We start from the raw sequence: 27,777 nt of genomic DNA, 5'->3' as shown, positions 1-27,777 counted from the left end.
TGATATAAATCCTATTTGGTCATAGTGTATTATCCTGCTGATAAGTTGCTGTAATCTCTTTGCTAATATTTTATTAAAATTTTTTTAATTAATATTCATTAGGGAGATTAGTCTGTAATTTTCTTTCTCTGTTTTGGACCTAGTTTAGGAATCAATACCATATTTGTGTCAAAGAAGGAATTTGGCAGTATTCCTTCTTTACCTATTTTTGTAAATAGTTTACACAGTATTGGAATTAATTGTTCTTTAAATGTTTTGTGGAATTCACTTGTGAATTCATCTGGTCCTGGAGATTTTTTCTTAGAAAGTTCATTAAAATGTTACAAAATGTTATATAGAATGTTAATGAATGTTATAGAATATTATTGTTCTGTAAGAAATGACTAGCAAGATGAATACAGAGAGGCTTCGAGAGACTTACATGAACTGATGTTAAGTGAAATGAGCAGAACCAGGAGATCATTATACATTTTAACAATACTATATGAGGATCAATTCTGATGGAAGTGGCTATCTTCGGCAATGAGAGGATCCAATTCAGTTCCAATTAAACAATGATGAACAGAACTAGCTACACGCAGAGAAAGAACACTGAGAAATGAATGTGGACTACTTGCATGTTTGTTTTTTCTTCCCAGGTTATTTTTACCTTTCTAAATCCAATTTTTCTTGTGTAACAAGAGAGCTATATAAATATGTACACATATATTTTATTTAAGATATACTTTAACATGTTTAACAAGTATGAGACTGCTTGCCATTTAGAGGGGAGGGGGGAAGGAAGGAAGGGAAAAGTTGGAACAGAAGTGATTGCAAGGGTCAATGTTGAAAAATTACCCATGCATATGTTCTGTCAATAAGAAGCTATAATAATAAAAAAAATCATTAAAGACATTTCTTTTTCTAAAATGGGATTATTTTAGTGTTTTATCTCTTCTTCTGTTAACCTAGGTAATTTATATTTTTGAAAATATTCATCCATTTACATCAAACTAAAAAGTTTCTATACAAACAATACTAATGCAAACAAGATTAGAAGGGAAGTAACAAATTGGGAAAATATTTTTAAAAGCAAAGGTTCTGACAAAGGTCTCATTTCCAAAATATATAGAGAACTGACCCTAATTTATAAGAAACCGAACCATTCTCCAATTGATAAATGGTCAAAGGATATGAACAGACAATTCTCAGATGAAGAAATTGAAACTATATCCACTCATATGAAAGAGTGTTCCAAATCACTACTGATCAGAGAAATGCAAATTAAGACAACTCTGAGATACCACTACACACCTGTCAGATTGGCTAAGGTGACAGGAACAAATAATGATGAATGTTGGAGGGGATGTGGGAAAACTGGAACACTAATACATTGCTGGTGGAGTTGTGAAAGAATCCAGCCATTCTGGAGAGCAATTTGGAACTATGCCCAAAAAGTTATCAAACTGTGCATACCCTTTGACCCAGCAGTACTACTACTGGGCTTATATCCCAAAGAAATACTAAAGAGCGGAAAGAGACCTGTATGTGCCAACATGTTTGTGGCAGCTCTTTTTGTAGCGGCTAAATGAATGGATGCCCATCAATTGGAGAATGGTTGGGTAAATTATGGTATATGAATGTTATGGAATATTATTGCTCTGTGAGAAATGACCAACAGGAGGAATACAGAGAGACTTGGAGAGACTTACATCAACTGATGCTGAGTGAAATGAGCAGAACCAGAAGATCACTATACACTTCAACAACAATATTCTGATGGAAGTGGAAATCTTCAACATAAAGAAGAGCCAACTCACTTCCAGCTGATCAATGATGGACAGAGGTAGCTACACCCAGAGAAGGAACACTGGGAAGTGAATGTAAATTGTTAGCACTAATATCTGTCTGCCCAGGTTACATGTACCTTCGGAATCTAATGCTTATTGTGCAACAAGAAAATGGTATTTACACACATGTATTGTATCTAGGTTATATTGTAACACATGTAAAATGTATGGGATTGCCTGTCATCGGGGGGAGGGAGTAAAGGGAGGGGGGGATAATTTGGAAAAATGAATACAAGGGATAATATTATAAAAAATATATAATAAAAATAAAAAATAATAAAAAAAAGAAAGGTTCCCCAAAAAGCATCAACAAAACTTTTTTAATGTGCAGAAGAAAGTTAAAAAGTGAAGCAGACACACAAAACAGCTTTGTTACAAAAAAAAAAAAAAAGAAAATATTCATCCATTTCAGTTAAATTGTCAGACTTGCTGATAGAAGAATTGTGCAAAATAGCTCCTACTTATTGCTTTAATTTCTTTTTCATTGGTGGTGAGTTTACCCCTTTCATTTTTGATGCTGGGCAGCTAGATAGCATAGTAGATAAAGCACCTATCTTGGAGTCAGGAGAGCAAGTACATTTAGTGCTTTCTAGGTAATGTTCCAAATGGCTTTCTCAAATGGCTAGAGGCTAACCCAATTCACAATCCCACCAACAGTGCTTTCATTTGGAGTGTTTATCTTAATATATATATCATGAAATATTGTTCTAAAACTAATTTATAGAATTCTTCATTCCAATTTTTGAGTTTTTGTAAAATAGTGAATCTTTGCTTCAATAATTGGTGATTATGGATTTATCCAATACTAGATGACCATGTTCATTAACCTTTATAAGTTATATACTCAATCTGTCCCTAATTGGCTGTTTTGTTCAGTTGCAAACACTGGCTATATAAGTTTGAGATTGGTACTATTATTAGGCCCTTTTGCTTCCTACTTTTTTTCATTATTGCCTTAATATTCTTGACCTTTTGTTTCTGTAGATGAATTTTACTATTATTTTCCAAAGCTCAAAGTAATTCTATGTAGTATACTTAGTATTCTTATGTAGTATACTACATAAGTAAATTTATTTAGCTAGCACTGTCATTTTTATCATATTAGCACAGCCTATCAACAATCAAGAAATATTTTTCCATTTTGTCTTCATTTCTGTAAAAATATTTTGTATTAGCTATTAATCAACTCCTAAGAAAAAGTCTCCAGGGCCAGATGGATTTACAAGTGAATTCTACCAAACATTTAAATAATAAGTAATTCCAATACTACATAAACTATCTGGAAAATAGGGAATGAAAAAGTCCTACCAAATGCTTTCTATGACACAAATATGGAACATAATGATACACAAACCAGGTAGTGCCAAAACAGAGAAAAAAATTATTGACCAATTTCCCTTACAAATATTGATGCAAAAATCTTAAGTAAAATATTAGCAAATGGACTATAGTAAATTCAATATCAAGCCTGGTTCAATACTAGGAAAACTATTAGCATAATTGACTATATCAATAACTAAACTAACAAATCTTAAGATTTCCTCAATAGATGCAGGAAAAGCATTTGACAAAATCTAACACCCATTCCTATTAAAAACACTAGAGAGCATATGAATAAATGGAGTTTTCCTTAAAACTGTAAGTAGCTTCCACCTAAATACATCAGCAAACATCATATGTAGAGGCATTCCCAATAAGATTAGGGGTGAAACAAAGCCGCCCACTATCACCATTACTATTCAATATAGTATTGGAAAGGTTAATTTAGCAATAAGAAAAGAAAAAAGAAATGGAAGGAATTAGAGTAGATAATGAGGAAACAAAATTATCACTTTGCAGATGATACGATGGTATGCTTAGAGAATCAACTAAAATACTACTAGAAACAATTAACAACTTTAGGAAAATTGCAAGATACAAAATAAATCCACATAAATCATCAACATTTCTATATGCTTACCAACAAAGTTCAGCACCAAGAAATACAAAGAGAAATTCTATTTAAATAACTGTTGACAATATAAAATATTTGGCAATCTACCTGCCAAGACAAAGTCAGGAACTATATGAATACAATTACAAAACACTTTCCATACAAATAAATTCAGTTTTAAACAATTGGAAGATTATCAAGTGCTCATGGGTAGGCCAAGCTAATATGATAAAAATGACAATTCTACCTAAATTAATCAATTTATTCAATGTCATGCAATCAAATTGCCAAGAAATTACAGAGCTAGAAAATATAATAACAAAGTTCATCAGGAAGAACAAAAGAACAAGAATTTAAAGGGAATTAATGAAAAAAAAAAAGCAAGTAAAAGTGGCCTCAATATACCAGACCTAAAACTATATTATAAAAACAGTGGTTATCAATCCATTTAGTACTGGCTAAGAAATAAGAGTACTTGATCAGTGGAATAGGTGAGATTCACAAGATACAATAGTCAGTGACTAGTAACTGAGTGTTTGACAAACCCAAAGACTTCAGCTTCTGGGATAAGTCGTCACTATTTCACAAAAATTGCTGGGAAAATTGGAAACTATTATAGCAGAAAGTAGGCATTAGCTAACACCTAACACTCTATACCAAGATAAAGTCAAAATAGGTTCATAATTTAGACATAAAGAGTGATTACTATAAGCAAATTAGGAGAACATAGGCTAGTTTACCTCTCAGATCTGTGGAGAAAGAAGGAATTTATGGCCAAGGAAGAACTAAAGTACATTATGAAATGCAAAATGGTTAATTTTGATTAAGTTTAAAAGCTTTTGTATAAACAAAACAAATGCAGACAAAATTGAAAGGTAAGCAGAAAACTGAGGAAAAAATTTTACATAAAAGTCTCATTTCTAAAACATAGAGAATTGGCTCAAATTTATAAGAATACAAGCCATTCTCCAATTGATAAAGGATATGAACAAATAATTTTTAGATGATTAAAACCATTTCTAGTCATGTGAAAAAATGTTCTAAATCACTATTGATCAGAAAAATGCAAATTAAGACAACTCTGAGGTACCACTACACACATCTTAGATTGGCTAAGATGACAGGAAAAGAAAGATAATGATAAATGTTGGAGGGGATGTGACAAAACTGGGACACTAATGCATTGTTGGTGGAGTTGTGAACTGATCTAATCGTTCTGGAAAGCAATATGGAACTATGCCCAAAGGGCTATCAAACTATGCATACCCTTTGATCCAGCAATGTTTCTACTGGGCTTACATCCCAAAGAGATCATCATAAAGGAGGGGAAAGGATCCACATGTGCAAAAATGTTTGTGGCAACCTTTTTTGTAGTGGCAAGAAACTGGAAAACTGAGTGGATGCCCATAGTTGGAGAATGGCTGAATAAGTTATGGTATATGAATGTTATGGAATATTATTATTCTATAGGAAATTATCAGCAGAATGATTTCAGAGAGGCCTGGAGAGACTTATATGAAGTGATGCTGAGTGAAATTAGCAGAACCAGGAGATCACTGTACACAGCAACAAGATTATATGATGATCAATTCCGATGGATGTGGCTCTTTTCAACAATGAGATGATTGAGGCCAGTTCCAATGGTCTTGTGATGAAGAGAGCCATCTACATCCAGAGAGAGGACTGGGGGAACTGAGTATAGATCATACCACAGCATTTTTACTTTTTTTGTTATTGTTTGCTTCCGTTCTTTCTTTCTCAATTTTTTCCCCCTTTTTGATCTGATTTTTCTTGTGCAACAAGATAACTGCATAAATATGTACAGAACAATCAATTATGATGGACATGGCTCTTTCTAACAATAAGATGATTCAGACCAGTTTAAATGCTCTCGTGATGAAGAGAGCCAGACATACCCAGAGAGAGGACTGTGGAAACTAAGTGTTAATCACAACATAACATTCTCACTCTTTTTGTTGTTGTTTACTTGCATTTTATTTTCTTATTCATTTTCTTTCCTTTTTGATCTGATTTTTTTTATGTAGCAAGATAATTGTATAAATATATTTATATATATTAGATTTAACATATATTTTAACATATATAACATATATTGGTTGCTTGCCATCTAGGAGAGGGGGTTGGGGGAAAGAGAAGAAAATTTGGAACACAATGCTTTGCAAGAGTTAAATGTTGAAAAATATCAGTGCATATGTTTTAAAAATAAAAATTTTTATTAAAAATTTGCAGATAAAAAATGTATAAAATTGCATATGTTTAACATATGTACTGGTTTGCTTGCTGTCTAAGGAAAGAGTGGGGGGAAAGGGAAGGAAAAAATTAGGAACACAATGTTTTGCAAAGGTGAATGTTGAAAACTATGCATGTGTTTTGAAAATAAAAAGCATTATTTTAAAAATACTTTGTATTTATATTCATTAGGAATGCTTGGAAATTCTGTGTCATAAAAGGCCAATTTTTCTTGGATAAGTTATTCTTGTTTATCAACCTTTGTCTTTTACTTTGGGAATATTATATTCCATGCTGTCCAACTATCAAAAAGTAGCTACCAAGTTATACGTGACCCTGATTATGGATCATCAGTATCAGAACTTTCTGGCTCCACAGAGTTTTTTCCTTGGAACTAGAATCTCTGGATTTTGGATATGATGTTTCTGGGAATTTTCATGTTATGTTTTTTTTGGGAGGTGACTAGTGGATTATTTACACTTTCACTTTGCCCTATGGTTCTTTTTTTGACCTGTTTTTCCGTGTCAGCTAGTTTTAGCAGAGGAGATGCCATACATTTTTTTTCCAATTTTTTTTTTCAGTCTTTTCATTTTATTTCCATATTTCTTGTTACCCCACGTGAGTTTTTGATTTGTTTGATCCAGTCTATCTCTATTTTTACTGTGGCACTTTCTCAAGATTATGATTAATAAAATACAGGAATCTTTTTGCTTGATGGCAAAAGTTTTACAAAGATCTTGGGTTTTTTTTTTTTTTTTTTTTTTCTCTCATGGTAGGGGATGGAAGTGGGGAAAGAAAGGAGAAGAAAATCAGAGAAAATATTGCCCATTCTCCCAAAAGTCAGTGAAATATGTTTTTAAAATGTACAGATAAAAATAGAGGGAAAACAAGAAGGAATCACCAACAAGCCAGATTTGAAAGTAACTTTTTGAATTTATCATTATTGAATTTATTATATACTTAAAAATACAAGTTGTAAATAATAGTTTCATGGACAACCTTCTTAATGCTTAGAGTTTTAGTTTAAACTTTTAGGTTTAGAATAAAAAGATTAATATTGACTTTTTTGAGAAAAAAATGAAGATATTTACTGGAAGTTGCAGAAAAACATGTATATTCATTCATATATCTTGGAAGTGCAAGTTTCTGGATAAAGATCTAGCAGTGCACTGCAAATGCCACAAAAATAATCCATCCCTCTAATTATTCAAATCATTCAAAAGAAGATAGCAGAGTACCAACTCTGAAGTCAGCAGGACTTGAGTTCAAATCTGACCTCGGACACTTAACATTTCCTGGCTGTCTGACCCGGGCAAGTCACTTAACCCTAACTGCCTCAGCAAAAAAAAAAAAAAAAAAAAAAAAAAAAAAGAAAGAGAGAGAGAGAGAGAGAGAGAGAGAGAGAGAGAGAGAGAGCGAGAGAGAGCGCAACCTGAAAGGTTTTCACATCATCTATGACTACAAAAAATTGGGCACTACTTAAATGTCCAAAAATGGAAAACTGATTAATAAATTGTGACAGCCCATTAATGTAATAGAATATTATTTTAGACAATTGATGACAATTACTAGGTTTTGTATCCTGTAAAGCATTTGACTCAGTCATTGGAGTAGAACAGGAAGGAATATTAGAGAACATTTAGTTCAGTCCATTATTTTATAGATGAAGACATTAAGATCCAGAAGAGTTGCCCAAGGAAACATATATAGTAGGTAGCAAAGCAGAATTTTGACTAAGGTGCTCTAAAATCCAGTGCCCTTTCCTCTGAAATATACTGCCTCCAAGAACAAGTACAAAAAACATAAAGCTATCTGAAAGGATTGTTAGGACAACACAAAGTGCAAAAAAGCATATTAAGAGAAATAGAGTACAAGATTAATAGCAACTATTTGTGGGAAAAAAGTAAATAAGAATGGGCAAAGGATCCTTATAGACTTAGAAATTTGAAGTGATATTCTATTCATCTCAATTAATTAAAAGTAAATTGTTACAAACCAAATTTAGTTGTGCTAATATTCAATATTTAGTTTATAAAAGATTATCTAATTTGTACAGATCAGACTGGCCCACAAAGTTTCAACTGAACTGACCCAAAGATGCTTCTCTTAACATTAAAGTAAGAACAATAATTTTAAAAGTGAACAAAAACTAAAAAGCCATGCAGACCAAGAAGTCTTTATGACTAACTCATTATAAAATGTGATTCTACAAAGTTTATATATGCTTTCCCTACAGTGCTAGTTTATTTATATTATCACATCAGAACTGAGGTTGAGTGGAGTAGATAAGAATATACAGACAGCTGCATCTAAACCTTTCTATATTCAGTAAAGCCATTATAGAAAAACAAGATAACAGTTCTGAAAAAAAATTTCATTGAGATCTATTTCAACAATTTTCCTAAAAGGAGAAAAAGCTACAAAGAAAAATCTCAACAATTTAAAAAAGAACAATAAAATTCGGGTGTCACTAAACATAATAAAAAAGAGACACAAGGCCTACAGCTACTATCTGCTGTAGAACCTGGATACCTATACCACTAAGGCAAATGAAAGGCAATCTATGTCTAAGAACTGAACACAAGAAGAAAGGCAGGAATGAGGTTACAATCTTAGATTTGTACAGGTAAAATCATATTTTGTTTTTTACAATGAAAACTAAGACATTATGGTAGGATTTATTTGAAATAAAAATTGTTATGGATCTTTCCTAAACATACTCTCCCCTAAGACTCCCCATCATAATATATTTTTAACAAAACAGATAACTTAGAGACACATTGTGTGTTTATTTGGAACAGATGGAGTTGGAACCACAATGTTGATCTTAGCATTATTTCTAATAAAATATATGTTATGAAAAAAATATTTCTGATCACGAAAATGGATAGCATCAAATTATTTACTATGCATTAAATTAGTAAATAAGTGATCTTACCTTCTAGTTGCCTCTCTTCTGCAGTAGAACAGGCTTGGAGGTAGTTGGAATACAGATTTGGAGGAAGTTTATCAGCTCTGTATCAGAGTGAAACAAAAATGAACTGGATTCATTTAGGACTCAAATTTTCACAACTGAATCTGTCAAAGTATTCCATGTTTTTTAGAATTTGTAAAGCTGCAAATGTAGGAAATACATATATTGAGGATGAAGACTTTATAACTAGTTCAAAAGACACAAACGAGCTAATAATGCTGGTGCTTCTTGGGATAGCAAAGTTAAATGTCACCCTTGTTAGCCAAGTCAGAATACAGAAGGGACTATGTGGACATGCAACCATGAATCATCACGGCACAGCCCATTTGTATAAGATGCTACATTCCCAACCATATGCATTCAGGTCTTCTAAAATATAAAATACCCGCCAGATGCCAACAACACTGTCTCTAAAATCAAAGTAAAAGATTTTCACCATAAAATGTGGAATTGTAAGTGTTGTGCATGAAAAAAGCAAAGATAAAGTTGGCCCCTGAGACAGTCTCCAAATAGAAGAATGATTTTTTCTCTTCTCAATCTGGTCCCCTAGTCTATTACTTTGAATGAAAAACATAAAATGAATTGCTACCAACTACTAAGACTTCCAAGTAAGGAAGAGGGTGTCCTGTGATACAAGTTTTCTATTTTCTTTCCTTGTTTAAATTCTCTTACCATGGTGATTACACACACACACACACATACACAAATATACATTTCATATATATGTGTGTATGTATATATAAACACTATAAAACTTTTCAACTTTCCAGATTCATCCCACAGGTTTACCTTGGAATATACTGTTGATTCTGGAAAGCACAATCTAAGTACCAATTCATACTATTGCTTTATAAAGAAAATATTTCCTATAACTTCCAAATCTACCATACCAATATACCATAGCTTTATAATTCAAGATGTTATTAGTAAATGGTCTAGGAACATGTCAATCCATTAATCTTCCCAACCCATCCCTCTACTTTTCCCCCACCTTCTCCCCACCCCTACCTTCTGAGAGAATCTATAAAAACCATCCGGGAATCAGGAGTTCCTGGAAGCTGCACAATAAAAACACAGGAGTCAGAATGAGAGGCCAAAAATGACTCATTATTATCCTCCTTTAACTTGTAATATATGAAAAAAAAAAATACTAACCACACGAGGTATGAGCAGAGCTGGGAGAAAACGAGACACATAGTAGGGTTTCCTAAATATACTGGAACATAGAAATGAAAACACAATGAAGATTCTTCAAAGTAAGAGAGGAACAAATTGAATAATAATTATAATGAGATCATAAATGCAGCATTCAAGTGCTGGAAGGGGCCCCAGAGGCAATCCTGTCCAATCCAAACTAGACTAATAGTCCTTCCAGCCTTTAAAGGTCATTTAGCTCATTGCAGTGGCTTCAGGATGACTAGCCATCAAATTTTATAATAAAAGATCATTCACTGTTGTTACAATGTGCCCTGTTTTTCTTTTCTGATAGGTATCTCTACCAAATAACTAGCAGTTGTATAGGTTTTCAAATTAATAATAAAGAGAAATTTCAAGGTATAAATAAGTAGTAATCTATATGGGTGGGAGAATCCATGTGAATGAATCAATATCCAAAGGTTACAGGTAATAGTAATACCTCTATAGCTACAGAGTATTTGGAGGTTCACAAAGTTATTTTCTTCACAGCCCTGGAGAATACAGTAGGCAAATATTCTGATTTCCACTTTATATTTCCAAGTCCTACAGAAGCTAGGTGACCTGCTAATAGCTTGACAGCTATTAAGTGTCCAAGAGTTTAAGATTCAAAGCCAAGAATCTTTCCCCTACACTGCTGATTAAATATGGAACTGCTCATATGCTTTTCTGTTAGGACTGACAGCATTTCCTTAGAAACAGAAAGTCTGAGTTCTAAACCAAAATCTACTATCACTTAATCTTAAGCCAGTCAACTAAACTTTGCTATGATCTAGTTTTCCCCTCCATAAAAATCAGAATACTTATTTTATGTGACTTTATGATTAATGAATATGCATGTATATAAATAACAATACAAAATTTGTAATTTATAATTTATTTTACTAATATATAATTTATAATATTATTATATAAATATATAATTACTCATATATAAAGGATCTTAATTCCATTATCAGCAAACATTTAATGGCTCCTACTCTGGATGGGGTATGGCTCGATGCTACATGGACAATAGAATCTTACCTGGCTTCCATTACTGTTACCGGGATTTTTCCTGTCTGTTCAAACACTTGAATGGCCTTTTCAACATCTTGTTGCGCCTGGCAATGGGGCTGGTTCATGTACATGAAAGAGAAAGAATAATATTTAAATAGTGCTGACATTGACAACATTAAGGTTTTGACCTTCCTGTCCTTAAATAGCTGGAAAGTAATAGCGAATATAGTCCATACAGTAAAAATAAATGCTCCAGGATGTTCTGGCTCAATCAAGGTCCTGGCTGGGGGTAAGGGAGGGAATCATGGTAAGAACTGACCAATGTGGGAAGTTGAAAGAAGCAACTGTTCCAGTTATTACTATGAAACAGTCCTGGCAGGGGCAGCACTCCCAGGAGTTATTATAGAAATTTATCTATAATCTGAGTAGTAATTTAATGAATCATCAAAGTCCTATTTGGATCATATTTCCTCCTTAGTCCAAGAAAAATGGATCTCAGAGGTTGGAATGATGCCTTAGTATTTACTTGTTGCATTTACTTCCACAGAAGATTCTTCTTCTAGACTGGTTGTTCTAGCTTTTGAAATTAAATTGTTCCCTATGGTAGTCATCAGAGATGGAGAAATACATTCCATTTGCTCTGTTCTGCAGTGGAATGCCTCGAGATCACATCAAAATGTGTTTCATTGAGTCCCATTGTCTTTCCATGTCATATCTAGCAACCCAGACTTGCCAGCTGAGTCCTGTTATCAAATTGAGCAAAATTATACTAACCTCTATTTACCGTTTTTTAAATTGTTCAATAAAATAAAAGATCAGTGTGCAATTTTTTTAAAAAGTAGTTGAACACATAGTAGGGTTTCCTAAATATACTGGAACATAGAAATGAAAACACAATGAAGATTCTTCAAAGTAAGAGAGGAACAAATTGAATAATAATTATAATGAGATCATAAATGCAGCATTCAAGTGCTGGAAGGGGCCCCAGAGGCAATCCTGTCCAATCCAAACTAGACTAATAGTCCTTCCAGCCTTTAAAGGTCATTTAGCTCATTGTAGTGGCTTCAGGATGACTAGCAATCAAATTTTATAATAAAAGATCATTCACTGTTTTATTCATTTCTTAGGTTTAAAATTTTTAATCCTTCCTAAGGGTCAACAAACTATAATGGTAAAATTTATATTTTTACACTGCGACTGTATGAGTGCTAAGTACTCTTATAAAGTTCAACCTCAGAATATTCCTAATGTATTATATACAGATAAAATGCAAGAGAATATTTCTAACATCTAAGCTCAACAATGATCATCCATCGAATGCCTGACATCTAGGCGAGGGGGTGGAGGGAAGGAGGGGAAAAATTCAGAACAGAAGTGAGTACAAGGGATTATGTTGTAAAAAATTACCTATGCATATGTACTGTCAAAAAATGTTACAATTATAAAATTAATTAAAAAAAACCAATGATCATCCATCATACACTTCTTATTCCTTCTTATTATATTATTAATATCTCAAGGTGAGGTTAGCTAATTGTAAACAATTATATACACTCATATGCAAATAGGGAAAAAATTAACTTTAAAAAACATTCTAGGGGGCAGCTAGGTGGCGCAGTGGATAGAGCACCAGCCTTGAATTCAGGAGGACCCGAGTTCAAATATAGTCTCAGACACTTAACACTCCCCAGCTGTGTGACCCTGGGTAAGTCACTTAACCCCAGCCTGGGGGGGGGGGGGAACATTCGGCAGATGCCATTGATATTCCATTAAGAGCTGTTAAGTGTCTCCTATACTTTCTGGGAGAAAAAAGGAAATGTAGAGTATGATGCATAAGTGAAAAGAGTTGCTTTTTGTTTTTATTTTGAATTCAATAGTATTTTATTTTTCCATTTACAAAAGGTATTTTTCAACATTCATTTTTGTAAGATTTTGAGTTTGGAATTTTTAACCTCCCTACTTTGATTACCCCTTCGCAAAAAATTACCCCAATCCAAGTTGATTTTTGAAAATAAAATGGAAAGGGGCAGCTAGGTGGTGCAGTGGATAGAGCACCAGCCCTAAAGTTAAGAGGACCTGAATTCAAATCTGGTCTCAGACACTTAACACTTCCTGGCTGTGTGACCCTGGGCAAGTCACTTAACTCCAATTGCCTCAGCAAAAAGAAAAAAAAAATGAAATGGAAACTGTTACAGTCTGCCTACCTGACCAATAAAGAGAAAAATGAATGTGATAAATACAGAAAAGCATGAAAGACAGTTATATATGATGGCAGCTACAAATAATTTGATAATGTTAATAACAATTTTAAAATTTAAACAGAAAGAAGAAAATATGTAAAATAACTACAAGAAAATAAATGGAAACAAGAGAATTACTGAAACTGAATATTATGAATTCATAATGACCAGATTTGGCTCCAAAGGCATCTCCCTCTCTTCTAGGAAAAAGTAATGTACTAAGTATAGGTACCATCACAAATGTTAAACTTTTTCAATGTTTTGATGAACTGTTTTTTCCTCCTCTATTATAAGATATGATTATCTGGCATGTTTTAAGGAAAGGATAAATTGAGAAATAAAGGTGATGTCAAAAAAAAAAAAGGTATCAATAATATTAGAAAAACGTGAAAAATTCTAAACAAAGACAAGCTATTTTCAAAGGAAGGGGCCAGAAGGGAGATTGGGGATAGACCATATTGCCACAAGTCCCTATAGTTTTTGGTTTGGTTTGGTTTTGGGGGGAAATTGGGGTTAAGTGACTTGCCTAGGGGTCACCCTGCTAGGAAGTGTTATGTGTGTGAGGCCAGATTTGAATTTAGGTCCTCCCAACTTCAGGGCTGGTGCTCTATCTACTGTACCAACTAGCTGCCCTAGTCACTATAATTCTGTATCAGTATAATTTCAGTAAAGTTAACTTTCATATGTTCTAAATCACTATTAATTACAGAGAAATACAAATCAAGACAACTCTGAGATACTACCACACACCTCTCAGATTGGCTAAGATGACAGAAAAAGATAAAAAATAAATGTTGGAGGGGATGTGGGAAAACTGGGACACTGATACATTGTTGGTGGAATTATGACTGATCCCACCATTCTGGAGAGTGATTTGGGACTCTTTCTAAAGGGCTATAAAACTGCATATTCTTTGATCCAGCAGGGTCTGTCTGGGCCTATATCCCAAAGAGATCATAAAGGAGAGAAAGGGACCCACATGAGCAAAAATGTTTATAGCAGCATGTTTTGTAAGCAAGGAACTAGAAACTGAGTGGATGCCCATCAGTTGGAGAATGGCTGAATAAGTTATGGTATATGAATGTTATGGAATATTATTGGTCTATAAGAAATGATCAGCAGGAGGATTTCAGAGAAACCTAGAGAGACTTACATGAACTGATGCTGAGTGAAGTGAGCAGAACCAAGAGAACACTATACACAGCAGCAGCAAGATTGTGTGATATGGACCTGGCTCTTTTCAAAATGAGACGTTCTAGGTCAATTCCAATAGACTTGTGATGGAGAGAGCATCTGCATCCAGAGAGAAGACTATGGGGACTGAATGTGGGTCACAAGATAGTAGTTTCACCTTTTGTTGTTGTTGTTTGCTTATTTTTTTCTTTTTTGATATGATTTTTCTTGTACCAAAGGGTAAATGTGTAAATATCTTTTAGAAGAATTGAATATGTTTAACTTATATTGGATTACTTGCTGTCTATGGAAGGTAGAAAAATTTGGAATACAAGATTTTGCAAAGGTGAATGTTGAAAACTATCTTTGTATGTATTTTGAAAAATCAAAAGCTATTATAAAAAAAAAAAGTTAATTTCCATGTCAATATGTATCTCTTTTTCCTATTTTACATACTGTTACTCCATATATGTCTTATTTAAATCTAGGGCTTCTTAACAAAAAATATACTATTATATAGAGCCATATTCTACTAGCTTTTCTTTCTCTATTTTTCAATAAATAAAATTTTATTTCCTGGTGTTCTGAAAACATGTATCTAAAAGTAAAACATAAAAACAAACCAAGTACCACTTTTTTTCTTTAAAAATTATTGGTGATGGGGTAAGTAGATGGTGCAGTGGAGAAGGACCTGAATTTAAATCCAACATCAGATACTTACTAGCTATATGACCCTGGGAAAGTCATTTAATCCTGACTGTAGCAAAACTAAACATTTACTGGTGTCTTTTGTTTTTGTATCACAATGCTTTCTCTACTGGAAAAGGAACTCTTCAATAAGTATCATAATCCAGACTGGACCACAAAGAGAAATGCCATTTCCAGAGCTCAACAGCAGAGGCATCTGCTGAATAAAATGATAACATTTGTTGATAACTGGCTATAGGGAAGAGATTTCCATGAGTCTGGACCAATGCATAATATCAACATTATGAAAAAGACTTCCTCTTCAATCAAAACATTAGTATCTAAGAGAGATTCTACCAGAATTGAAACATCTATTCCAGTACCTCTATAACTTCTTTTGTTGATGATAAATCTTCATAAAGCCCCATATCTTCCATAGCAACCTTGAGATGACAGAAGGGTTAAAAAAATTGGAATTGTCACAAAATATTGTGTATTCAGAGATTAAAATATAGCATCTGAAAATACTACAATTGAATTACATTGAATTATTGACATCTTAAACTTGCCTTGAGATCAGCCAATCGAGTTTTGGCTAGTGTAATATATTCCATAAGCAAAGACCGGTATTTTACTGGTACTAATGGTGGATGAAGAATGTGTATCTGAAGGCAAAAGGGTAGAGTGGGATTACTTTATCAAGATAGGTATTTTTAAAGCTCCTTTTTTGAGCCTTTACAACTTTATCCCCAAACCTGCTTCTCTTGAGCAAAAGAGAACATTATATACAGCAATGAGCAAAAAGTTACCATAATCTAAAAATCCAAATGCAAAAAAGGAAAGACAATAGATGTGGTCCCCTATCCCCCTCCAAAAAACTTTGGATCCTGAGTACTAAAGTTATCAAAGCACCTTTTATACTTCTGATTCTCAGGGCATCTTAAGATGCATTTAAACAATAACAAACATATCTATCTTTGGAAATAATCTGTGAAAAATTATTAGGCTATTTCTACTAATTCATGGAAAAAATTGATAAAATGAAACCTAGTAAACAGAATTGTATGTGTCTTCTCACCTTCATATATTGTGGGGCTTCAAAGGGTACGAGATCTGATAAAAACTTGAATAAGAAAACTAAAGCTTTCTTACTACAACCATGGTAGCCACTAACATTTCCAAAGGAAACCTGAAAAAAAATATATATATAAGGTATCTGAAGTCTTAAAGGATCTTGTCAGAATAAATATCTTACCTGCCCTCACTTCTGGCAAAAAAATTTCAATACAAAGATTTCCAACAATTATAAATGATGTTTCATCTCATATGTAGAAAACTTGCTAGAAAATGTCCAAATATGATTATAATTACAAGTCATGGACTAACGAGAGACTTAAAGCTTTCTAAGTAAAAAAAATTGGGGGAGTAAGATTTTTTTTCTTATGACGAGAGGAAAAGATTATATAGACATAAATCAATAAAGATGAAATCAAATGTTTTAACATATATTTTTAACATAACTTTCCAATTAACAAGTATTCATTTTAGCTCCCTTCCTCTACTGGAAGAAAAGAAAAACAAAGACTTGGTAATAAATATGCATAGTCACATAAGATAAATTCATATATTAGTCATGTCTAAAAATGTGTATCTCATTTAGAATCTCAAGTCTTTGATTAATTTCTTATTAAACTAAATCAAAGACTTATTATATAAGGTAATAGGATGTAGTGGCTAAAATACTGAGCTTATAGTCCGCCAAATCTTCTATTTTCTGTATGACTTTGGGAAAGTCATTTCCCCTCGCTGTTTTTCTAAGCAACCCCCTAGGTTTTATATACCAAGTCATATAAATGGGATGTTACCTACAATGCTGAAGGCTCCATATGGCCTTCTAAAATTGTAGTAGTAACTTCTGTGTCTTTTGGACATGTGTAATCACTTGCCTAGAATGAATAGTAATTTAAGACCAGAGAAGTCTACTAGAGAATCTGGGAAAGAACACAATTATTCTTGCCATTATACACACCCACAGACAGACAGACATACATACACACAAACCCCAAGCTAAGTCTAAATAGCTGCAGGAGTCTCTCCTTTAATAAGTCTAGGGTTTTTTGTGGACAGCACTATGAATCAATAACAATCACTATGAATCAACAATATATATATATGCATATACATATACATACACACACACACACACACACACATATATATATATATATGAGACATAGTAGTAAAAAAAAAAGAGATATCATCTTTGACTACATTAAGAGCGTCAAGAGTCAAGAACAAAAAAGGTGGCAATCCCTCATTCTGCTTTGTCCTAGACAGATCACATCTAAAATACTGTTTTCAGTCCCAAGCATCACATATTTAGAAAAACATATATTATAGGACTTAGACGGAACACAAAAGGACAAATAAGATAGTAAAGAAGCCTAGAAAACATGACACACATGGATCTTATGAAAATGGGAATGTTTAGCCTGGAGAAGAAAAAGCATTAGGAAGAAAACAATATCTGTTTTCAATTACTTGAAGGACTTACATGGAAGAGAGATTAGACTTATACTCCATGTCACCAAGGACAGAACCACAAAGTATAGCAGACACTAAGTAAAGTTATATTTTAATGTAAAGAAAAAATTTTATGGATAGAGCTGGCCCTGGAGTCAAGAGGACGTGAATTCAAATCTGGCCTTAGACACTTTAATACTTATTAGCTGTGTGACCCTGAGCAAGTCACTTAACCCTTCCAAAAAAAGAAAAAGGTTTTACTGTCCTCACTAGAGGAATATAAGTGAAGGCTGGATATAAGCATCAGAGAGGGCATTTCTATAAAAGTAGGGGATGAGATCCTTTTACAATCTGAGATATGAGTCTTGTTATTTAAGAAGCTGCTGCTATAAACTGAATGTAACTTTTATCTTGATATCCCCTTAGGGATAAATAAAATCCATCAACAAAGAATGAATGTTGGCAACATGTCAGATATACTTCAATTTAAAAACGTTTAAACAAATGTTAAATTGGTGGAAGGATCTGGAAACATAATAGGAAGGCTATATAGTGGGGTGGAGGTAGAGTACTGAGAATCAAAAATATAAAAGAAAACATTCACTATTATCAATCCCCCAAATCTACACTGAAACTATTTCTTGCTCTTAGAAAATGTTAATTCAGTTAAATGTGAGATGAGGCATTGCACTGAAAATAGAATCTATCCAAAAAGAAATACAATTCTATAATATTCAAGATGACCTGATTGACACAGACAACCTTCTTATACTTGAGTCGAGCATTTCTAAGCTCTCGGGACATGATCCATATACTGTTACAGTTCTTTTTCATTATTCAGAAACATTAGGTGCCTTTGATGCTACCCTAGACACTTTACAAAAAGAACTCCCTGCCCTCTACACGTTCCATCAGTTCACATGTCACAGCACCAACATTAGTTATATTACTCTATCTAGGCCAATGATACTTAAAAAATGTTAACTGTTTTTGCCACCAGTCTCCTTCCCCCCCGCCACATTATGTTCACTGTGAGAAAGGAAAGGAGTCCTTTCTCCTAAGAAAGAGGGGCATCATATCTCGGCTCAACATAATCCCAACCATCACAAGTATCCAAAAATATATACTGCAGCTCTCTTTGTAGTGGCTAAGACTTGGAAATGGGGGGATGCCCATCAATTGGGAAATGGCCAAAGAAGTGGTGATATATGATCATAACGGAATATTGTTGTGTTGTAAAAAAGGACGGGCAGGATGGTTTCAGAAACACCTGGGAAGATGCACAGTAAACTAAACAGAACCAGAAGAACGGTGTACACAATAATGACAATATGTTTTCAATGAAAAACTGTTAACAACCTGGCTATTCTTAGCAAAACAACAATCCAAGACAATCCCAAAGGACTAATGAAGCATACTATCTGTCTCCACAGAAAAAACTGATATTGTTTAACTAGACAAAAGCTTGCTATTTTTTACTTTCTTTCCTTTGTTTCTTTGGACTCTTCTTGTAATAAATTATTAATATTGAAATGTTTTATATATTTACGCACATATAACCTAAATCTGATTGCTTACCATCTCAGGGAAGGACAAAAGAAGGGAAAGAGAAAGGGACAGAATGGAACTTAGAAGTTCAAATAAAAAAATGTTTAAACATTGAAAAAAAATGTTTATTGATTATCAAACAAAAAATGGATTTGGCTTTCTGAGAGAATAGTGAGATCATTATTACTGCAAAGAAGATTCATGCTTTCGATTGGGCAAGATGGCCTGTAGTCTCATGCCAAACAATTCTGTAATTCTTACAATAAATAATCATGTTGCAGCTTAGATTCCCCCACATTCTCTCTCCTGTTAAAAGTAACCAAGCAAAATAAAGTAACTAAAAGTATATACCCTTTAACCCAAAGATATTGGCATTTAACACAAAAAGACCAGTGATAAAAAGTCCATAAATAAATCCCAAAAATTATAGCAGCAATTTTTTGCAAGAGCAAAGAACTGGAAAGAAACTAGTTATTTATTAAGTGGGAAATGGCTAACCAAATCATGGCATATAAATATAATGGATTATTACTGTGCTATAAGAAATGATGTAAGTGAAAGTTACAGAGAAGTCTGGAAAAATCTACATAAAATGATGCATAATACAATCAAGAGAGCCAACAAAAACACTACATATAGTAACTATAACAATGTAAACGAAAAGAACCATGACAAAAAGGAACTCAAAAGTCAACATTTCACAATTATAAAGGCAGGTATGGTTTAAAGGAAGAGATATGAAAGGGTACAGTATTCTTCTACAGAAGTAGGAAGTCCACAAGTGTGGGACAATGAACATATTTTCAAACTTTTTCAATATTATTGATCAGTTATTCTGATTTTTTCCCCTCTTTTAATCTTTAAAAAGATATCTTTTATGGGATGCCTCTCTAAAAGAGACAAAGGAAGAAATACAGGGGGAAATTTTACACACACACACACACACACACACACACACACACACACACACACAAATTTACTTAAATAATAAAGTAATCATACAAAAAGACAAGAAACATATGGGTCTAAGACAACTTTGAGTATCATCCAGACAAGCAGGTATCTGCTGCCCACTGAGAAGTCTTTTCCCACTTTCTTAAAGGTTGAACACTGACTCAGGCAAGGAAAAACACCAAACTACAATGAACTAATACAAAGTTTTAAAAATTTTCCTTTAAATAATGTCACTAATTCAATGCATAAACCTTAAGTTAATACTTCTCTACTATGCACTAAACCTACCTTAAACCATTCTGCATAAGGAATGAAGACAGAAGGTCCCTCCAGAGCAGCCTGACGAGCTATCAGAAATGCAGTGATCATGCTTTCTAAGTCATAACTCTCAAATGCTTTGATCATCAAATGGGCCAAAAAATCTAGAGGAGAAAAAAGTGAAACTAAAATCTCTATAGATCAAAATATAGGTTACAATTAGAATCCTACACTATAGTGTTAATCAGCACAGTAAAAGAATAAGGTTAGTAATCTCACTCTTTTTGTTGTTGCTTGCATTTTGTTTTCTAACTCATTTACTTTCTTTTTTTGATCTGATTTCTCTTGTGCAGCAAGAGAATTGTATATATATATATATATATATATATATATATATATACACATATATATATACACACATACATATATATGTATATATATATATATATACACACATATATATATACACACATACATATATATGTATATATATAAATATAAAATTGTATAAATGCATATTGGATTTAACATATATTTTAATATGTTTAACATATATTGAATTGCTTGCCATCTAGGGGAGGGGGTGGGGGAGAGGAGGAGAAAATCTGAAACACAGATTATGCAAGGGTCAATGTTGTCAAGTTAATCTGTGCATATGTTTTGAAAATAAAGAACTTTATTAAATTAAAAAAAAAATAAGGTTAGTAAAATTGCTCTACTCATGGCAGTTACTATATCACATCTAGACTACCAATTTTCTTTCTTTTTTTGGGGGGGGGGAAGGTAAAGCAATTACGATTAAATGACTTGCCCAAGATCACACATCTAGGAAGTATTAAGTGTCTGAGGCCAGATTTGAATTCAGATCCTCCTGACTTCAGGGCTGGTGCTCTATCCACTATACCACCTAGCTGCCCCCTAGACTAACAATTTTCTTTTTTTCCTTTTTTTAAAATTTTTAAATATTATAGTTTTTTATTTACTATATGCATGGGTAATTTTAAAGCATTTACAATTGCCAAACCTTTTGTTCCAATTTTTCCCCTCCTTTCCTGCAACCTCTCCCCCAGAAGGCAAGTTGACCAATACATGTTAAATATGTTAAAGTATAAATTAAATACAATATATGTATATATTAGACTACCAATTTTCAAAGAGATCAAACAAAACATATTTAACAAAAACTATAATGCATACAGAATAATCTTTCTTTGATTATTCAAAGTTATGTCAGGACCTTAAACTTATTATTATATCCATCAATTATTATATCATAGATATTCAGGTTACTAGAAGGTTCTGATTAAAATAATGTCAAATAAAATATAGAAATATCTCTAAAACACATTTTTACACACATTTTACCTATATCAGATTATTTGCTGTCTTTGGGAGGGGGAGGTAAGAGGAGGGGAGAAAAATTTAGAATACAAAGTCTTATAAAACCGAATGTTGAAAACTATCTTTACATGTATTTGGAAAAATAAAATACTATTGAAAAAAAATTTAAATGTCAAATAACAGAGTATTTACTATTATAAAATTTGATTCCTGGCTGTATAATAAAGATTACCATGCCAAAACTGACAAGGATAATTTATTAATGTTACAAATACTTTAAAAATCATGTTTTCAAGAATAACTGATTTCCAGTTCAGCATTGCAATTCATAAGTGAAAAATATGTACAATGGTTTTTCAACAATTCCAAACTTTCTTTTAAAAACCTGTCGGTTTACCGCAGGGATAGGGAACCTTTTTATTACCAAGGACCATTTGGATATTTATAACATTTGCAGGCCATACAAAATTATCAACTTATAGAATTCAAGCAGTGGGAAGTTGTACCTAGTTTTCAGTTCATCACTGCCTGCCATTGCCTTGCCAGGACCAGACCAAATGATGTCATGGGCCGTTTGTGGCCCCTAGGTTGGACATTCACTATTCCTGGTTTGCCCACTAAAACCAATGAGTCTCCTTAGTTACTTTTACCAACAGCAAGTACCTATTATCTCATGGTTATCAGGAGAGAAAGCAATCCTGTTAAAATCTTACAGACTTGATACCTTTAACAAGTTGTTGTGCTTCGGCCAAGCACACGACCAGGGTAGACACACAAGACAAGACAAGTTGCCAGTTGACCTCGTGTGTTTCCAGGACTTCTTGCAAATGTTCAATCAGCAATTTGGGGTTGAAAATCACAAACAGCTAGAAAGAGGAGTACCAAATCTCTTTGATTTTAAAGCCCAAATATCTATTAAACTAAAGTTTACCATAATTATTCTTATAAATGCCCACCTACAATTTAACTGTCCTAGGTCTCTTACTTTCCAAAATGCCCAAATCAAGTCTATCATTAGAAAAATGCTACAATTATTTCTTGCTGTACTCCTTTTTGATATCATATCATCTGTGAGGCTAGAAATTTTCATTTCATTTCCCAGAACAAATACCTGATCATTTATTCATTCCAAATACATATTTATAATACAAGACAAAAATCCAAACCTTTATTTTGATGGTATACTATAGGTTTTGTTCCTGACCCATAATTAAGTGATCTAAGTAAAAACTTCATTAAAAATGAATAATCCTATTAAGTAATATCTTTCAAAGATTTTTACAAATGATAATTGATTAACAACATTTGTTAATCATTTGTCAACAATAACTTTCACTGTAACTTCTTTGTGGAAACTTCACTGGGTTCTCAAAGGTTACTCTATGGAACTAGACACTTAGGAAAGGTTTTCAGCTAGCAGGCCAATGACTAAACTATATTATATCAATGGCTTTCCCAAAAGACAGCCTATAAGATTATTCTATGGTTTTAGAACCTGTTTCCACTTTACTGAATGCTACATAAATGGTGGTATAGGTACCCAAAATAGTTTCTTTGTTTTTGTTTTTTTTTCTGAGGCAATTGGGGTTAGATGACTTGTTTAGGGTCACACACCTAGTAAGTTTTAAGTGTCTGAGGTCACATTTGAACTTAGGTCCTCCTGACTTTCGGTCTGGTACTCTATCCATTTTACCATCTAGCTGCTGCCCTCCCTAGTAATTTTAACTGTAGTAAGATATTAGTGTATACTTAATCTGCTGACATAAACTAATCCATGAATGAAAAGATTTAGAATTGAAAAGAAAGGAAAAGAAAGTTGAAGACTTAATATCACAATGAAATCAACTTACTCTTCGATATAAGGTAGTGAGCAAAGGACAAGTTCTTGCAAAGCTCCAATCCTTCTGCCTTTGAACAGCATCACACACTTCCAGAAAAAGACAGAAAAGCTCTCAATGGAAGTAGATGTTATTAGTTTGTACGTCAACATGAAAATTATTATTGTTCAGCATTAATCTAGACCCAATATATTAAGTCAAAATATCTTAAAGCTTATCCTCTCATAACTTAGTTGTAAAGTCAAAATAATATCACAGCACAATTAAGATTATATTTAAGAGGTCCTTTATACTATGAATAAGATGCCAATAAAAAGAATAAATTTACATTTTTGTATATTATGATTCTATCTGTGCCTGGAGATAGCACTTACTGGTATTTTTCCTAGAACTCTTAAAGATCCAAAGATTAAACTCTATGATATTTCTAAACATTCAGTTATGAAAGAAAGACAGGCCATCTACAAAGTTTTAGTTTGTATATCTCTACCTAGTTAACCCAGAAATTCCCTTTTCCCAACATTAACTATGGCCAGTTGATTCTATGCATATATGGTCATGTTGATTTTATTACCTGAACTTAGACCATTTATGGGGGAGGGCTTAGTATACTAAAGCTCACAGGAAACACTAAACCCTCATTTGAGGCTTACCTTTTAGTACAGGATTATAAATAAGTATCTGAGTCAAGGTGTAAGAAAAAAACTTTTGCAGAGAATCTGGTGAAACCATACTTCCATAAACAGAGCACCTGAACATATTTAACCTGCCAAAAGAATAAAAAAAGTTTTCATTAAAAGAATATCAATCACCTAGGTATCATCTATCTTTAATGCCTTAGGGCCATAACCAACGTGTTGCCAAAAAGCCCTCCTGACTTTACCTTAGTACTGTCTTTCCAATGTGCCCCCTTCTCTCCTCTGACAGCCACACCACTCCAGTACAGGTCCTCATCACCATACTCCTGAATATCTATAATAACCTGCTGTTGATCCTGCTACTGGGTCAACCTGCCTCAAGATCCTCTACAATCCAAATTCCATTCAACTATCCAACTGATCTTCTGAAAGCCTGAACACTATCCTTTTCACCCTACTAATTGATGAACCCAATGGTCTTCTTGCAATTCTAATACTCCATGACTTCTTTGCAGCCTGAGATATCCCTCTGAGTTTTTAAGACACTGCCTCTCCAGTTCCTTCATCTGACCAAAGTCCAGCTTCTCAGGCTACTTTGCAGATTTTTCCTTCACATTTTGCCTTCTAAACTGGGTGGTCCCAAGGCTTTGGCCTGGGCCTTCTCTTTTCTTTCTTTCTTTTTTTTTTTTAATTATAGCTTTTTATTTATAAGATATATGCATGGGTAATTTTTCAGCATTGACAATTGCAAAATCTATTGTTCCAACTTTTCCCCTCCTTCCCCCCACCCCTTTCCCCAGATGGCAGGATGACCAATATGTTAAATATGTTAAAGTATAAGTTAAATACAATATATGTATATATGTCCATACAGTTCTTTTGCTGTACAAAAAGAATCAGACTTTGAAATAGTGTACCATTAGCCTATGAAGGAAATAAAAAAAGCAGGCGGACAAAAATAGAGGGATTGAGAATTCTATGTAGTGGTTTGTAGTTATCTCCCAGAGTTCTTTCACTGGGTGTAGCTGGTTCCAGTTCATTACTGCTCTACTGGAGCTGATTTGGTTTATCTCATTATTGAAGAGGGCCAAGTCCATCAGAATTGATCATCATATAATGGATCTTCTCTTTTCTACATTCTCTTAATCTCAGTAGCTCCCATGGATCCAATTATATCTATATAGATTGTTTTCCATCATTTTTCTGCTAAGCTAGAGTCAGCCATACATCTATCTGCTTCCTGGAGAGTTCCAAATGAATGTCCTGTAGGCAACTCAAATTTGCTATGTCAAAAAGAATTATTTTTTTCCTCTAAACTCTCTTCATTTCTAATTTCCTTTATTATAGTCATGAGCACCACCATTCTTCCAGTGACAGATCTGAAGTCTTAATGTCATTTCTAACTCCTCATACTCCCCCATTCCATATATCCATGGACAAAGCTTGTCATTTCTACCTTTATGTTTCGTGTGTGTGTACACAATACATATGCATGTATATATACATAGAAGGCACATAAACACATACATACATGTAAGTGTGTACATATCATATATAAAGATGTATACACATGTGCATGTGTATATGTATATGGCTATATGTATGTGAGTGTGTATAAATCTTAAATATGTATATATCATATATATAAAGATGTATGTATACATACACACACACATACACATACACACAAATCCCTCTTTTCTTCCCTTATATACTCACAATGCTCATTTAGGCTTCCATTACCTAATGCAATAGTCTTTTTGAATCTTTTATTTTTGCCTAATTTTCTCTCAATTATAAAAACCTATTTTCTCTCTGTTCCCCATTGACAAAAAGAAAAACAAAACCCTTATAACAAATACACAGTCAAGCAAAAACATTTTTGCATTAACTAAATCCAAAAATATATGTATGATTCTGTACCCTGTGTCAGTCAATCACCACCCTCTATGTTGCAGGCATTCAAGGTGCTAAGGAAACAAAGTAAAGCAAGGAGGTAAATAACATGCTTCATTATCTGTGGCCTGTAATCTTAGTTGTTCATAGTATAGTTTTCTAACAGAGTTCCTGTTAGGATTCTTACAAAGTGCTAAGTCACTGGAATGGATATAATTATCTAATTTAGCATGGTACTTAACAATTCTCTAGTTCAGAGTTCATACCTTTCATATTTTTAAGAGAGCATTCTTTTAAGGAGCTTCCACAAACCCAGGGAGTACCCACAAGCCCATTCTTTGGAAGGATATAAAAACCCACTCTCTGAGAGTCTGGATTGAGTCAAGGAGAGAACTTCAGGGAAGCTTGAGGAGATTCAGAGCCAGGATTCAGTGGATTTGCAAGTCCAGGAAATTTACAAGTCTAAAGGAAAAGCCTGCTCATGGATTTCCGGGAGATTCACAACTAGGATTGACTTCTGAGAAATCCACAATCCCACACTCTTGGAGACAGAGTCAAGATTTCATTCCCATTTTCATGCTGGCTGGAGACATTGTGGAAGACGAGAGGCCGGAGACATTCAGACAAGAGCTTTTGGAAATCCAAAGAGAGAAGAAGGCCTCCAGAAAGCTAGTTGAGTCCCAAGTGAAGGAAACAAGACTTAAAGGAGAAAATAAAGGATCTGGAGATAAGATTTGGAAAGAGACATTAAAGGACTTTAACCCCTGGCTGCATTTTGGGATTATTGAACTGGAACTAAAACTAAGGCTGCCTCCAGAAGCTCCCCAAGAATCCTGCTCCCAGAGAATGATCACGATTTTAGAGAAAGAGAACATAACAAGTTCCCTTCCTCAAGTCCTTTCCCACTCCAATCTATCCTCAATTCAGCTGCCAATGTGATTTTTCTAAAGCATCAGTTCTTTACTTTGTGTGTTATATATGTCCCTTTCAGCAATTGATGAATCCCTTTAAACTGCTTTTTAAAATAAATCAAGGAGATACTAAATTTAAGTTAGAAGTTAATGAAAATTAAGATGCATTTGCCCCCTATTCAAGGTTATAAACTCCATGAAATCTATCGATGAATTCCATGGGTAGATGGGGTCTAATGGACCCCAGATGAAGAACCCATATTCTAAAGCAAAACTTCTTAACCTATGGGTTGCATATGGGTGTCATGTAACTGAATATGGGTGGTCATTTTGATTTGTATACCAATTTTATGTACCTTATATACTCAAGAGTTGTGTAAAAATTTCTGAGGCAAAAAGGGATTGTGAATGGAAAAACTTTAAGAAGCCCTGTTCTAAAGCATAGTTGAGACTGATATTAAGTGAGTAGAACCAAGAGTTGTACCCAGCAACTACAAGATTATGTGATGATCAACTGTGGTGGACTTGTGACGGTGATTTAAAGCAATTCCAGTAGACTTGGGATGGAGAGAGCCACCTGCATCCAAAGAC

General features: G+C 33.6%; 1 protein-coding gene across 1 annotated transcript in view; it reads right to left on the bottom strand.

Annotated features, from left to right (window-relative positions):
* FANCA (FA complementation group A) overlaps nt 1-27,777 on the bottom strand; it is a 98,183-nt gene that overhangs the window by 45,831 nt on the left and 24,575 nt on the right. Inside the window, exons 11-21 of the mRNA XM_074284706.1 lie at nt 24,395-24,507; nt 23,754-23,830; nt 22,628-22,769; nt 20,593-20,726; nt 16,358-16,468; nt 15,849-15,944; nt 15,663-15,722; nt 11,207-11,295; nt 10,142-10,202; nt 9,995-10,044; nt 8,951-9,027 (exon numbers count right to left, since the gene is read on the bottom strand). Coding sequence (XP_074140807.1) covers nt 8,951-9,027; nt 9,995-10,044; nt 10,142-10,202; nt 11,207-11,295; nt 15,663-15,722; nt 15,849-15,944; nt 16,358-16,468; nt 20,593-20,726; nt 22,628-22,769; nt 23,754-23,830; nt 24,395-24,507 — 1,010 coding nt within the window. The remainder of the gene's footprint in view (nt 1-8,950; nt 9,028-9,994; nt 10,045-10,141; nt 10,203-11,206; nt 11,296-15,662; nt 15,723-15,848; nt 15,945-16,357; nt 16,469-20,592; nt 20,727-22,627; nt 22,770-23,753; nt 23,831-24,394; nt 24,508-27,777) is intronic.

Source organism: Sminthopsis crassicaudata, chromosome 2 (genome assembly GCF_048593235.1).
Source record: "Sminthopsis crassicaudata isolate SCR6 chromosome 2, ASM4859323v1, whole genome shotgun sequence".
In the NCBI taxonomy this organism is placed as follows: domain Eukaryota; kingdom Metazoa; phylum Chordata; class Mammalia; order Dasyuromorphia; family Dasyuridae; genus Sminthopsis; species Sminthopsis crassicaudata.
The sequence above is the reverse complement of the archived record's forward strand: the minus strand, read 5'-3'. Positions and strand labels throughout refer to the sequence as shown.